The sequence below is a fragment of the Protopterus annectens genome, chromosome 4.part0 (assembly GCF_019279795.1).
Source record: "Protopterus annectens isolate FY-2018-M chromosome 4.part0, PAN1.0, whole genome shotgun sequence".
Lineage (NCBI taxonomy): Eukaryota > Metazoa > Chordata > Ceratodontiformes > Protopteridae > Protopterus > Protopterus annectens.
In genome coordinates, this window is record NC_056733.1 from 882,731,630 (window position 1) to 882,744,889 (window position 13,260).

Here is a 13,260-nt window from a genome sequence, read left to right on the forward strand (position 1 = left end):
TGAGAGAATACTTGAACATATGTATGCAGTTAAAAATGTGATTATACTAATGCCTTAGCAAAGCATGTTCAAGAAACAGGTCTAAAGCACAGTTTTTTGTTTAAGGCCATAGAAATGGTCTATATGGGGCCTTGAGGAGGTGATTTAAGAAGTCATACAGAGGAGAGAGAGCTACATTGGATTTTTAAGTTATGTGCAAATAGGAGACCCGGTCTAAATGACAAGATCTCTTTAAGACCAGTTTTAAAAATCTAAGGATTTGCATAAGTAATGTTTTTAAATGGATTGGTCAAAGTGTTAATTAGTTTTGTTTTTAAAATGCGTGTGTAAGAACTATGTCTGATGAAGAACTTTGTTTGAAAGCGCTTACATCTGTTTATGGAAAATTGAAGCCTTTTTACTTTTGTATGCCTTGTCTCCGAGATTCATTTTCATATTTTTGGACTTATGGATTTTGTGCTTGCTTCTAAGGAATCCAGTTTACCTGGAGGAGTGACAGAACTAATGTTACCTCAAATACTGTGTTAAAGAAACTAAACCTTTATCAGCAGGTAAATAAGACATGTTGGCATGATAAGTTCATATCCCTGCAGAAAGAGAAATCTGTGGTATCCCTGGAAGTCTCAGAAAAACCCAGTATGCAACCTATACAGAGTCCAAAACAAACCAAGAAGAAACTTCTCAGTGTGGAAGGTGTGATGTTCACTTTCTAAGTTATGTTATGCACTTGGTTAATAAAAATCGAACTGTAAAAATATAACTGTAAAATACGTGCTACAAAATAATCAAATAGAAAATAGGTATTCCACAGTTGAGTTAAATGGAATATCCTTTATTGAAGCACATAAGCTGTTTGTTTACTGCTGCCTAATCTGTAAGGAGGTGTTTGATCTAGTTCTGTTTGAAGTACGTCTAGGTCGCACAGCCTGGAGGGTTTAACACAAGACTGGAGAACTGAATACTAAAAATAAATTTAGAGAAAATTGACAGAAAAATAAATTTAGAGAACATTTGACAGATTGCACAGTGTTCCAAGATTACAGCGTAAGTTTCTGTATATAGTCTGAATAAGTCAGACACTTGACTTCAGAAATCATCTTTGTATGTACAGAAAGTAGAAGATCATTGTGGGGTTACAGCAGTTAAATTTCCTGAAGGCTAGTAGGTCGTATGCTTGATAGTCAAACTTATAACTTGGGCCATGTTTTTCCTTCGGTGTCTCACTATTTGCTCACCTCTTCTCAAGAAGGGCAGTCTCCCTTTCCTTCACTTTCAGGAGGTGAAAGATCTGTTGCCAGTAGTTTCAGTATTCTTTCTCCTTTTCCCCTGTTTATGAATGTTTGGCATCATCTCCTTGCAGTTGTCTTTTCCTTCATGTTATAGCCAGCGAGTAAGAGTATAGTGATAGAATCTTGTCACCATTGTACAGGTTGGCAGGTTTTCTGCTACAGTGCCAGTGAACACTGTACCTTCCACTGTTGGTAGGTGCCAGTAATCACTGTACTTTCCACTGTTGGTAGGTGCCGGTGGTCACTGTACCCTCCACTGTCGGTAGGTGCCAGTGGTCACTGTACCCTCCACTGTCGGTAGGTGCCGGTGGTCACTGTACCTTCCACTGTCGGTAGGGGCCGGTGGTCACTGTACCTCCCACTGTCGGTAGGGGCCGGTGGTCACTGTACCTCCCACTGTCGGTAGGGGCCGGTGGTCACTGTACCTCCCACTGTCGGTAGGGGCCGGTGGTCACTATACCTGCCAGTGTCGGTAGGTTAGTTGTGGCATATATCCATCACCAGTGTGGGGATACCACTGTTAAAATTCATTGTTATTACCAGTGACTGAGGCTTGTTTTGCCCCTGATATGATTTGACATGATTGCTCTGCCCACCTTATTATAATGAATAGGTTTGACCAGTTTGGTCCTCTTGTTTCACTGGTGTCATTGTGTATGAAGGAGAGCCTGCTCTTCCCGATTTTCTCAGTGGATGAGGCATGTGCCATTTTGTTTCTTCCGTAGTGTGTGACCAAATTGCCTCTGTAAGTCATGTACCTATCAGTGTGGTGTGTTCATCTAACCCATTTATCTCTCCCATTACTTGATACTATACTGTATTTATCATCACAGCTAGTTGTTTTCTCATTTCCACAGCAGCATCAGTCTTGACCCTTTGTTTGTATGAGCAAGTATGCTGTGCAGAAAAGCCTGGGACCTTTTAGTGTCTGGTGTGACCTTTCTTGCTTCCTTAACTGCTTCTGGTGACTTTACTGTTGTCACATTGCATGTTGTCAGTAAGGGTGAGTGAATGCTGCTGCTGTTTAACTAGTCTCGTACTGTGAATGCAGCATTTGCATAACTAGTCTTGTACTGTCAGTGTAGTAGTTATGTAACTAATTCTCTACTGTGAATGTAGCAGTTGTGTACCTTTTTATTTTATTTGCAGTTTATTAACCAGAAAAGTCCATTGAGTCAGAATGAGCCCGTTTTCAATGGAGGCCCGGCTAGAAAAGCTCCGAATGCAATTATTACAAAGCTAATATCAACAAAGTTAACAAGTACAATACAATTTTCAAAAACTACTGAAATACAGTGATAAACAAGACAGACTAGCAACATTTGAGCAGCACAGTAATATATGACAGAATAATATTTGAGCAAGGTGTTGTAACATAGCATTTATTGAAATTAAAACAAGTATTTTGGAGTACAAAAGTATAATTTGGAGTGCAGGCATTTATGCACTCAAAGTTTCATGAGGTGAGACATAGGAAGAATTAGAGGCGGAGAGCAGAACAGTGAAGGGTGAATAGGTTTGAGTTTTGAGAAAGGAAAAAAGGGAGAGGAAGTGGAAATGAAATGAAGGGAATCACTAGGTTGAGTTTTGAGAAAAAAGAAAAAAAAGGATGGGGGAGCAGAAATTATATAGTGGTGGGTTACGTGGGGTGAGAGTATGAGCATTCCTACTGAGAAGAGAGATGTGAATGGAGCATGGTCTTGAAGGCAGAGTGGTTTTGGGTGATTCGAATGGGGGAGGGGGAGTGAATTCCATAGACGAGCAAGGGAGAAAAACAGGAGAAATTGCCCAGGTGCGCATAAGGGTTTGTACACTTCAAGGAGGTTCTGATTACTGGACCTGAGTAGTCTGTCAGGATAATGCATGGTGAGTATGGAGGAGAGGGAAGGGCAGTTAGAGGGTTTGAAAATGAGTTTGTGAGCAGGTAGCAGTTGAATGTAAGAGAGAGAGAGTGGGGGAGTTTCAGCCAGTCCAAGGACTGGAGTGCATCACAGTGGTGGGAGGAGGATTTGGTCACCGAAATTTTATTGTAGCAGGATGGCAGTTTTGACTTTAGGGAGGATTGAAGGTTGGTGTGGAGAGACGCTCCATATAAGAGAGAGAGGGGATGAGGTAGGAAATAGAGAGTACGTGTTTGGTTGAGGAAGTGAGATGATGGCTGTGATGATACAGCATTCTGAGCTTTTGGTGTGTTTTCTTAATACTAGTTTGTATAATAAATGTCAAACTTTAAATGTTCATCAATGTTAACATCTGGAAGTTTTGTATGGGTGACTATTTCAATGGGAATATTATCCTGACTGACTGTGGAGAAGGAATTTTTAGTGATACAGGTGTTTTTAGATGGGGTAAAGGTCATGATTTTGGATGCATTGAGCGCAAGGTGATTATTCGGCATCTAAGACTCTGTACAAGAGAAGGTATCTTTTGTTAGTTGCTTTAAGTTTGGGGAGGGACTGAGCATAGCAAATTATGGTGGAATCGTCTGCATGTTGAACAAGTCTGGTATTAGGAATGCACTGATGAAAATTATTAATGAAGATGTTAAAAAGTAAGGGACCCAGTATAGAGCCTTGTGGAACTTCTGTTGGAGTGTGAAGGAAGCGGGTACTATTCCACTTGACAGCTTGGAGTCTATTAGAAAGGTAGCTGGAAAACCAGTTAATGGGGGGGGGGGGGTTAACAAGATAGAGTTTGGACAAGAGAAGTTTGTGGGAAACAGTATCGAAGCCCTTTGATAAGTCCTAGGAGAAGGGTCGACAGTGTTGCCAGAGTTTCTGGCATGGTTGATGATGTCAAGGAAGGAGAGAAGGGCAGTGGTAGTACTATGTCCAGGTCTAAATCCATGTTGACTTGGAGAAAGAAGTTGATTTTCTAGGAGGTGGGGAAGAACGTTTCAAGTGTATGCATTTTTCAAGGACTTTTGAGATGGGGACAAGATGGGCTATAGGACATAAGTTGGAGATTTCACTATTGTTGCCTCCTTTGTGGAGAGGAATGATGAACGCTTTCTTCCAGAGGAGGGATACATAGGATTCTCGGATTGAATGGTTGATAAGTGTAGTGATGGGAAGGGCTGTGCCATCTGCAGCTAGCTTGAGAAAGTTAGATGGATGGTTGTCTGGGGCATGAGAGCATGATTTTAGTAGAAGTTTTTTTTTTTTTTTGTGGTGTGTAGAGAGATGGGGTTGTATGGTAAATGGGGTAGATGAGTAGGGTTGATGATAATGGGACTAGAGTTGAGGGTGTGGGATGAGGGTGGAGTAGAAGTGTTAATGGAGAATTATGTGGTGAGGTTGGCTATTGAATCAGTAAAGAAAGAATTTAATTGGGTAGCTAAGATATGATCTGGAGAGTTAGGGTCAGGGCAGGGATTATCTTTTTTGCCAGGAGAGAGGAGAGCAGATATACTGTTCCAAAAATTTTGGGGGTTGCATCTGTGGGGGTTGGATCTGTGATTGTTTTGAAGCTTGGAGTAGTCGGACTTTCGGTCTAAAGCAGTTTGTTTTTTCACTTTATTATGGAGTTGCTTATACTTAATAAGGGTGTTAGGTGTTTTAGATTTGTGGTAATGTTTCCAAGATTTATCTGAGTGTAATAGTTGCTTTAGTTAGCCAAGGGGTGGATTTAGTGCTAACTCTCTTAGTTTTGGGGGGAGAGAAACTAAGCTATCCAGTAGGTTATTGAATGAAGTATTGAAGTATGTAACAGCGTCATCAAGAGGGAGAGTTTTTACAGGGTTCCATTTCATATGTTTTAATGAATCAGAGAACACTAGAGGGTTGAAGTTTTTCAGGGTACGAGTTATGTACTTGTGATGAAGGTGGAGGGAGGATGGTGAGCAACGAGCAGAGGCAAGGAGATGATTGCTGAGGGAGTCTGGTGGGGTGCCGTTGTCAGAAATAGAGTTGGGATGAGAAATATCCAGTCCAGTATACTACCGGAGTTATCTATATTAAATCTGGTAGGAGAAGTTATTATTTGGGTGTAGTTGTATAGATTTATATTATGAGGTGATATAGTTGATTGAATAGAAGCCCAGTTTATATTTACATCACCTAGGAGTATAGTTTCATTGTTTATATTACATGAGAACCAAGAGAGGATATCTTCAAGAATGGGGATGCTATTTCCTGGTGGAATATAAATGGCAGCTGTATGTATGTTTTTTGTTGTTGTTGTGTCTTTCGGCTTTTCCCGGTTAGGGGTTGCCACAGCGGAACTCCGGTATGCTAATGATTGGCAGTAGATTTTTACGTGCTGGGTTGCCAGCCCTAACGTACAACCTTCAACGAAGTTATGCCCATTCACGCATGTCTCCACACAGAAGATGCTGTAACTGAGAATCGAACCGGACAGCGTGTTACTGTGAGGCAAGAACGCTACCGTAGCACCACCACCACAGTGTATGTATTTTTTTATGGTTATTAATTTTTAGGAGGGCCAAGGTTATTTCAGCTGTTGCGAATTAGGGTATAGGCTTAGTAAAGGATGTCACTGTTAGGGGGAAGAAGAAAAGTAGGGCTACTCCACCTTTCTTTAGAGTTCTTTCATTTCTTATGATCTTGCAGATGGGGGGATAATTTTGGAATCTTTTATGTTGGGGCTTTATCCATGTTTCGGTGAGAGAGAGAATGTCAGGGTGATAATGGTATAGCCAGGCATGAATGGTAGGAAGTTTATTGCATAAACGGGTGTTAATGGTAGCAAAAAGGAGAGATTTATGGTGAGAGGGTAAGGAAGACAAGTTAGAGTTAGAAGCATGGTTGTCTGAGGGTCCGGGATTAGGATGTATGTCACCAGAGTGGAGGATAGAGATTAGTTGGAGTAGGAACGAAGCAAGGTCTTTAGATTCTTTGGAGTTGGAGTTGAGAGCAGGGTAGCTGGAGAGGCATGGATTATGAGGGATTGGGACTGTATTACAGATATCAGCAAGAACCTTTCTAATAAAGAGGAGAGAGTCATTATAGTAATAGAGAAGAGATACAAGTTGAGAGGTGAGATTCTTTTAAGGCATGTATTGAAGTTGTATGATAGAGGGGGGAGTAAGAAAAGTCAGGTAGTCTGGTAAGATAGAGTAGGCAGTAGAGGAGGAAAGGTGGACATATTAACGGTAGATTATCTGTAGGTTTGATTTGCATGTAGTGTAAGGTTATAGTATGCAGTGAGGATGTGAATAGGGGAGAAGGAATTAGCAGAAGGTAAAGTGGTGTGTGGTCTTTAGTAGTAAGAATGGGGAAGGAAGGAAGGTAAGAATAGATAGGGGGAGGGTTGTGGGTAGTGAAAACAGGAGGGGGTAGTGGATGAAGAGGTGGGTGGGATTGTTCAGATAGGTTGAATGCTACAGGGGGTGTGGTTTTGGGGTTCTAAGTGTAGAGGCACTTGGGGGCAGGGTAGGGAAGCGGAGTGAGCCCTAAGGGCAAACTGAGCAGTCAGAGCTGAGGAGGAGGAAGGAGCAGAAGAGGCCAACAAAAACAATCATTGATACAGGTACTCTAGAGCATTCAAAGGTACTGATAAGCTCAGAGGTATGTTACTTATGAGTTAAGGTTTGGTCTAATTCAAGGAGAATTGAACAAGTGTGACAATTGTGCACAAAACAATGGGAAAGGACAACAGGCCTGAGACCTGCAAGGAAAAAGTATTGAAAGTTGCCTAATAGAATGAGTTGGACTATATCGCAACCTAGTGGTGTTCCTGAGAAAAGTAAAATGCAGAATCTACCTATTACTGGAAGGGAGAGAGTTGGGAAAAGGGACTGCTGCAGAACTGCTAGTGTGCACACCATAGGTTAGCAGTACAAACACTTTAAAAAATAACATTTAACAAAGAGTATTGCACTTGCACGCTGATAGAGGGGTTTTTTTTCAAAATATCCCTGGATTTCTTCTTTGGGAGTTATGTTCCTTGGTCTAAATGGAGTTGTAGAAGGGGGAAACCCGAGAGAAAGTAGACTCGTATCGTCAACGTAGCAGTTGTATAAGTAGATGGCACAGTTGTTTAACTAGTCTCATACGGTGAATGTAGCAGTTGTATAACTAGTTTCATACTGTGAATGTAGCAGTTGTATAACTAGTCTCATACTGTGAATGTAGCAGTTGTGTAACTATGTTGTGTAATTAGACTCAGACCGCCAGTGTAGCAGTTGTGCAACTAGACTCGTACCGTCAATGTAGCAGTTGTTTAACTTGTCTCATGCTGTGAAAGTGGCAGCTATGTAACTAGACTCGTACCGTCAATGTAGCAGTTGTGTAACTTGATTTGTACCGTCAGTGGAACAGTTGTGTAACTTGGCTTGCACTGTCAGTGGAGCAGTTGTGTAACTAGACTCGTACCATCAGTGGAGCAGTTGTGTAACTAGACTCGTACTGTCAGTGTAGCAGTTTGATTAATTCTGAGGCAGTGGAATTCAACTCTTTTTAAAGGTGATGTGAACTTTTATTTTTTTTTTCTTTTCTGTCATAGAGAAACAAGATGTTCACGAGTTTCTACTGAACAATATGAACAATGGTGGTATCCTCGAGCTGATGATGCGTTACTTGAAGGTGGTTTGTCAGAAGTTTTTAGTAAAATGGCCACCTGGCTTGGCAGAAGTGGTTCTCACCATTTACAACAGCTGGAGGAAGTACTGCAGTACCTTACCGAACCCTCTACTGAGAGACTGTAGCAACCAGCACATCAGGGTAACTTGAGCTATAACGCGTCTTCCTAACTGTATATTTTGTAGTGGTGGTGGGTGAGCAATCCCTGTTTTGTGTGCATGCACTCACACTCAGACTCTGATGGCTGTTGCTTGGCAGTGCAGTAGTGAAACAGAAAAGTGATCAACCTGTGATTTATTCAAATAACTTCAAGTGCATTTGTAGTAACAACACGAAGCAGAATGATAAAGATTGGATCCTGTAGCATAAATTTTATTCTGACGTCTTCATAGTGTCTGCAGCCTGAAATGATAAACTTATTTCCTTTTTTTTTCAAACAAGAAACATATTTATTAACTTATCACATATAACATAAGCAATCGTACATTTATATAAATGAAGCAAATCATATTCATATCATTTTAGTTGCAATCATTATACATCAAATGATATTGACATAATTTTAGTCGCAAACATTAGACATCACTCATCTATCCAGTTATTGTCAGTCAAACTTTACCTTATTTTAAATCTCGTTCCTCCTGTGCATGCATTGTTTCCAGAATTCCCATTTTTTCTGTGTAATTTGCACCTGCCTTTTGTAAAGACCCCAATTCCTGTTGTTTTATCTCTTACTGTATTCACTACTACTTGTGCAGGCAGTTGATTTCCATTTTGTAGTAATTGCTTTTTTAGCAGCCACCAGAATTAGACTTAGCAAGGCTGTATTATGTCTAGGCAATTCTGATTTTGTTTCATAGCTCAAAAAATCCTTTCCTTAGTTGCACCAAATTGCTCACCTAGTATCTGTGACAGAGTAATTTGCAGGGAATCTTTAGTGCCAACTCATTAAACTCCCAGAAAATATGTTCCCAATTGCCTCTTTGTTCGTCATTGCACCTCCAACATTTGCTATCTACCTGAGGAAAAATTCTTTGGGAGTACACCATTAACTGGGAAAATTCATGTCCCAACTCCTTTCCTCAGCGCTTTCTGGAATTCATGAATTTCAGTGCCCTGGATCAACTTATCCACACCCCCACCAATATCCTAGACCTACAAGAAATAAAGTGGTCGCCAAACGTACGTCTCTAAAACCATATATTATTTATTTAAAAAAATAAAACGATACAGGAACGGTAAGTGCTTTCGCCATCAAACCGATGGCTTCTTCAGACCATTAATAAACTTTTTAAAAACATTTCTATAACCTTTTAACTCACTTTCCATTAGCAGCTCCCACCTGTTGCTAGTAGCTCTAGGCTCATCCTCTTCATTCTAAACTGACGCATGCTCCATAGAGCATATCACGTCATCATTTCTTCTCCAGAAATATTTAAAGATACACACACACACACACACACACACATATATATATATATATATATATATATATATATATATATATATATATATATATAAAAGGTCATAAAAAGTTATAAAAACTTGCTCATTGAAAGTCTTACATAAGTCATAAATCACTTGATTCATGCATAATTGGTCACGTTATAATCATTTCCAATTCATAGGTTCATAGATTGAGCAAATATTGAGGCTTACAACTTAAAAAATGTGTACATTTGACAGCCTAGCAATTGCAAAGGCATATATATAAAAATAAACCCCTTCACATCAACATAAGGTAATTTAAGTACTGTAGATGTCATTGATTCCATAGACAGCCACGTTAGACACAATTTATGTCCCTTCCTGCCAGTGTGTTTAATTATGCTCATATATCAAATGCTTTTCTTAAATACATTGATTTTCATATACTACCCCATATATACTCGAGATGTCAAATCTCATCTTAAACCATACATGTTTCTGTATATTCCAATGACATGAGGCTAGTGATTACATTTCTAAACTCTTACATATGCATCCATTCTATCTGCACGTCTACATGTGCATATTCACGGCTGTTTACTTGTCATTCAGTAGTATACTTTGTCATTTTAGTTCAATAGTAATAACCTAGCACTTATAACCAGCTTGTCATATCATATAGTTAGTAATACTGTACTATACATTTAATTCATTCCAGTTTAATAACAGTGACAATCCTTGCTCTTTATTCTACCTAACACTTGTGACCAACTTATATTCAAAAAGGTAGCGTAACACAAGTATTCCTTACCCTTAGTTATGCAGTCGGATTTACATACAGATTGCTCTCTACAATAAATTTCATATATAAGCTAATGTATATATTTTCTCATAAATTGCTCTGTTCTACGGCAGCTTGAAATGTATAACTGTGCTCTACAGAAATCCTCCCTTTTACTGATGTCTGACTCTAATATCCATAGAGTCCGACGTTAATTTATCATTTTTAAGTATATGCACTGCTTGCTTCATATCAACATGATATAACTTAAAATCAGTAGATATGAAAACTTCTTATCATATACAAGCTGACGTATACATTTTCGATGTCATGTGCTGCTCTGTTCTACGGCAGCATGGCATGCATCATTATGCTGTATAGAACTACCTTTTACTAACGTCCGAGTCTAATGCTGATGTAGTCCGACGTTAACTTATTTAAAGTATATACACTGCTTGCTTCACATCAGTATGATATAACTTAGAGTAATCCGTTGATGTGACAACTCATTGTTCTTCATCTGGCTATTTTTTAGTGTCATAATATAGTAATATATCCTAAATATTGTACATCTAAGACATACCAAACCTCACCCCCCCTACCCTTGTATCACAGTGTGAATGAACTTTAAGTGATACTTTTATAGACCTTCCTTATCAAAGAAAATTACCATATAGCTATGGGTCTCTTCTGTCATTCTATATTATATATTTCAACTGAATCTATTTATGAACATCTATACTAACATATACATATGCTCTTATTTTATATAAATTCCATTTTTTCAACGTCTAAGAAAATTAATGAGTCTATTTAGTGTATCATATCTATACTCCTGTATTGTTCACTTCTCTTCACATATTATAAGATTTAATTTCTTTCCAAATTTTTTATCTTTTATTTTATATTACTTCTAGTGTAAACAATACAATGTAAACCATTAATATTCGTACCCATAACATCATGCCCCCACCCATCAATGCATCATGTATGTCTATCACTTTCTGATACTTCTGGATTCTAGGGCTGGTTTAACTGAAACCTTACTGTTCAGTCCATACCCTTTATCTGCCCTTAGCGTAAGTATCCATTTCAATTCTCTATTTTCTACTTTATTGTTAATGTTTCCCATCCTCTTGTCCTGGTCTACCTTATCAGTAGCCATGAATCTAAACCTATGCACTCTTTCATTTGACTGATCATATCTCGATATGGCAATTCAACGCCAGAACTATCAGTTGTTGGGCCCTTATTGTAGCTAGATATTTTCGCTTTCAGTCCTCAAATTCCGATATGGCTTCGGTAAGCCATCTGACAGCAGATCTTCCGAAAAAAAATGTAAAGATAAAGACGGAGACAGAACGCACAGATCCAAACCTACTGATGAAGCTGCCGTTAAGCTAGTCATCAGTTCTCCGGTCCTCAGTGAGGTACTTTTGCAGCCGCTGATGCCCATTTCTGTGGATTTGCAGCCCACTACAGAGACCCTTTTGGAGTCCGGTATGCCGCAAAACTGTTCAACTAAGGATCCTGCGGTTGTCTCTACCTTGGATGGGTCCGGAGCCGCTGAGCAGGCATCAGCTTCCGAGGTCCTTCGCACTACCGATTCTCAACACAAACTGACAACTTCTTTTGTGACTACCGTTCTTTCGAAAACGACTGAGTTTCTAAGGCCCAGAGTATGAACCACACCCAAGAAACCGACGACCCAATGTCAGGCACCTGCTTCCTTGCCTCAGTCTCAAATGCTTAGAATGGTGGAAGACCTTATCATGCTGATCAGGGGAAGCCAAGCTACCTCTTCCAAAAGGAAAAGAGATCTGTCCCCTGTCGTTTTCTCTGAACAAGAGTCAGATGACTCTAATGCATCTGAATATGAAGACATGCAACCCCTCTCTGCTTATGAGGATTCTGATGCAGAGAAATTTCATCCCTTCAGCCTCTCCCCCAGAGGATTTTTCCTTTGGGGAAACCCTTCATACCTTAAGGGAGCATTTCCAGTGGGAGAGTCATGACTACCCTCAGTCTTAAAAGAGACTCAGAGAATTCTCTTCCACAGCACAGACCCTTGGCCATCCTCCCAGTCCTGGATGTTGTGGAGGATGTTTTCCTGGAATACAGCTCGACTCCTGACAACCCTCCCTTCTGCACCCAGAAAACCAGACAGGTACTATAGAGTCCCTGACTCACACAAATTTCTTTTGAAAAACCCTATTGCTGACTCTGAGATAATTTCTCAACGTCCTAAAGGGTTTAAAGCAACCTCTGCTAAGAGTCCCATCCCCTCAGATAGGGGTTCCCGAGCAATAGACAGATGGGGTAAAAAAAAGTATACACCTCAGCTACTCTTGCTATCAGGTTACTAAATTCAGTTCCATATGCAAAAAATTCAGCAACATACCCTGGAACTCCTCCAACATAAATGTCTTCCATTCCTGCTTGTGCAGAATCTAAAGAGTTACAAGAGTTAATGCATTCTGCAAGGCAAGTTACTAAACACACCTTGCACTGTAGTTTTGATGCCCTAGAACCTTCTTGTAGGGCAGCAGTCACTGGATCTGTCATTAGAAGGCATGCATGGCTTAAGGAATAGCTCCTGCCAGACCATGTCAAATCTTAATTGTTGGATGCCCCCTTGCACAAAGACAACTTATTTGGCACAAAGACAGAAGAAGTCTTTAAAAAGATGGAAGAAAAAGCAAAAGCTATGCAGACAGCTAAGGATTTCTTACAGGTCCAGCCACCCAGGTTCAGCAGGCATTGTCCCACCAAGCACTGGTCCTTTTCTGCTCCCACTAAGCCAGTCCAGGCCCTGGGGAACCAGACCCCCCAGTCAGCAGCCACAGTGAATACAGAGATCTAAGCAGTGGTCTACCTACACTTCAAAGCCAGGGAGTTCTAAGCCACCCCCTTATGGTAAGAACTCACAGTGACTCACCTCCACCCCCTCCCTCTGCCCACCTTCACTTACCCCTAGGAGGAAAACTCTCCTTTCACATGAGCACCTGTGCCACCATTGCCAATGACCACTGGGTTCTCAACATAGTGTCTCAGGGATACAAATTTTCCTTCCACACCCTTCCAACCCCAAAAGGGTTCCGAGATCTACCTCCAAACCAGTGGGCAGAGGCTCAAAAGCAAATCCTTTCCTTGCTCTCTATGAGGGCAGTAGAGCACGTTCCTGCAGAACAGATGGGCCAAGGTTTCTACTCCAGACCTT

The 13,260-nt window shown here is 40.3% G+C and overlaps 1 protein-coding gene across 4 annotated transcripts in view; it reads left to right on the top strand.

The window, feature by feature from the left end:
* CABIN1 (calcineurin binding protein 1) overlaps positions 1-13,260 on the top strand; it is a 4,301,447-nt gene that overhangs the window by 1,083,508 nt on the left and 3,204,679 nt on the right. For all 4 annotated transcript variants that reach the window (XM_044068841.1, XM_044068840.1, XM_044068839.1 and 1 more), the window contains one exon: positions 7,755-7,972. In XM_044068841.1, coding sequence (XP_043924776.1) covers positions 7,755-7,972 — 218 coding nt within the window. The remainder of the gene's footprint in view (positions 1-7,754; positions 7,973-13,260) is intronic.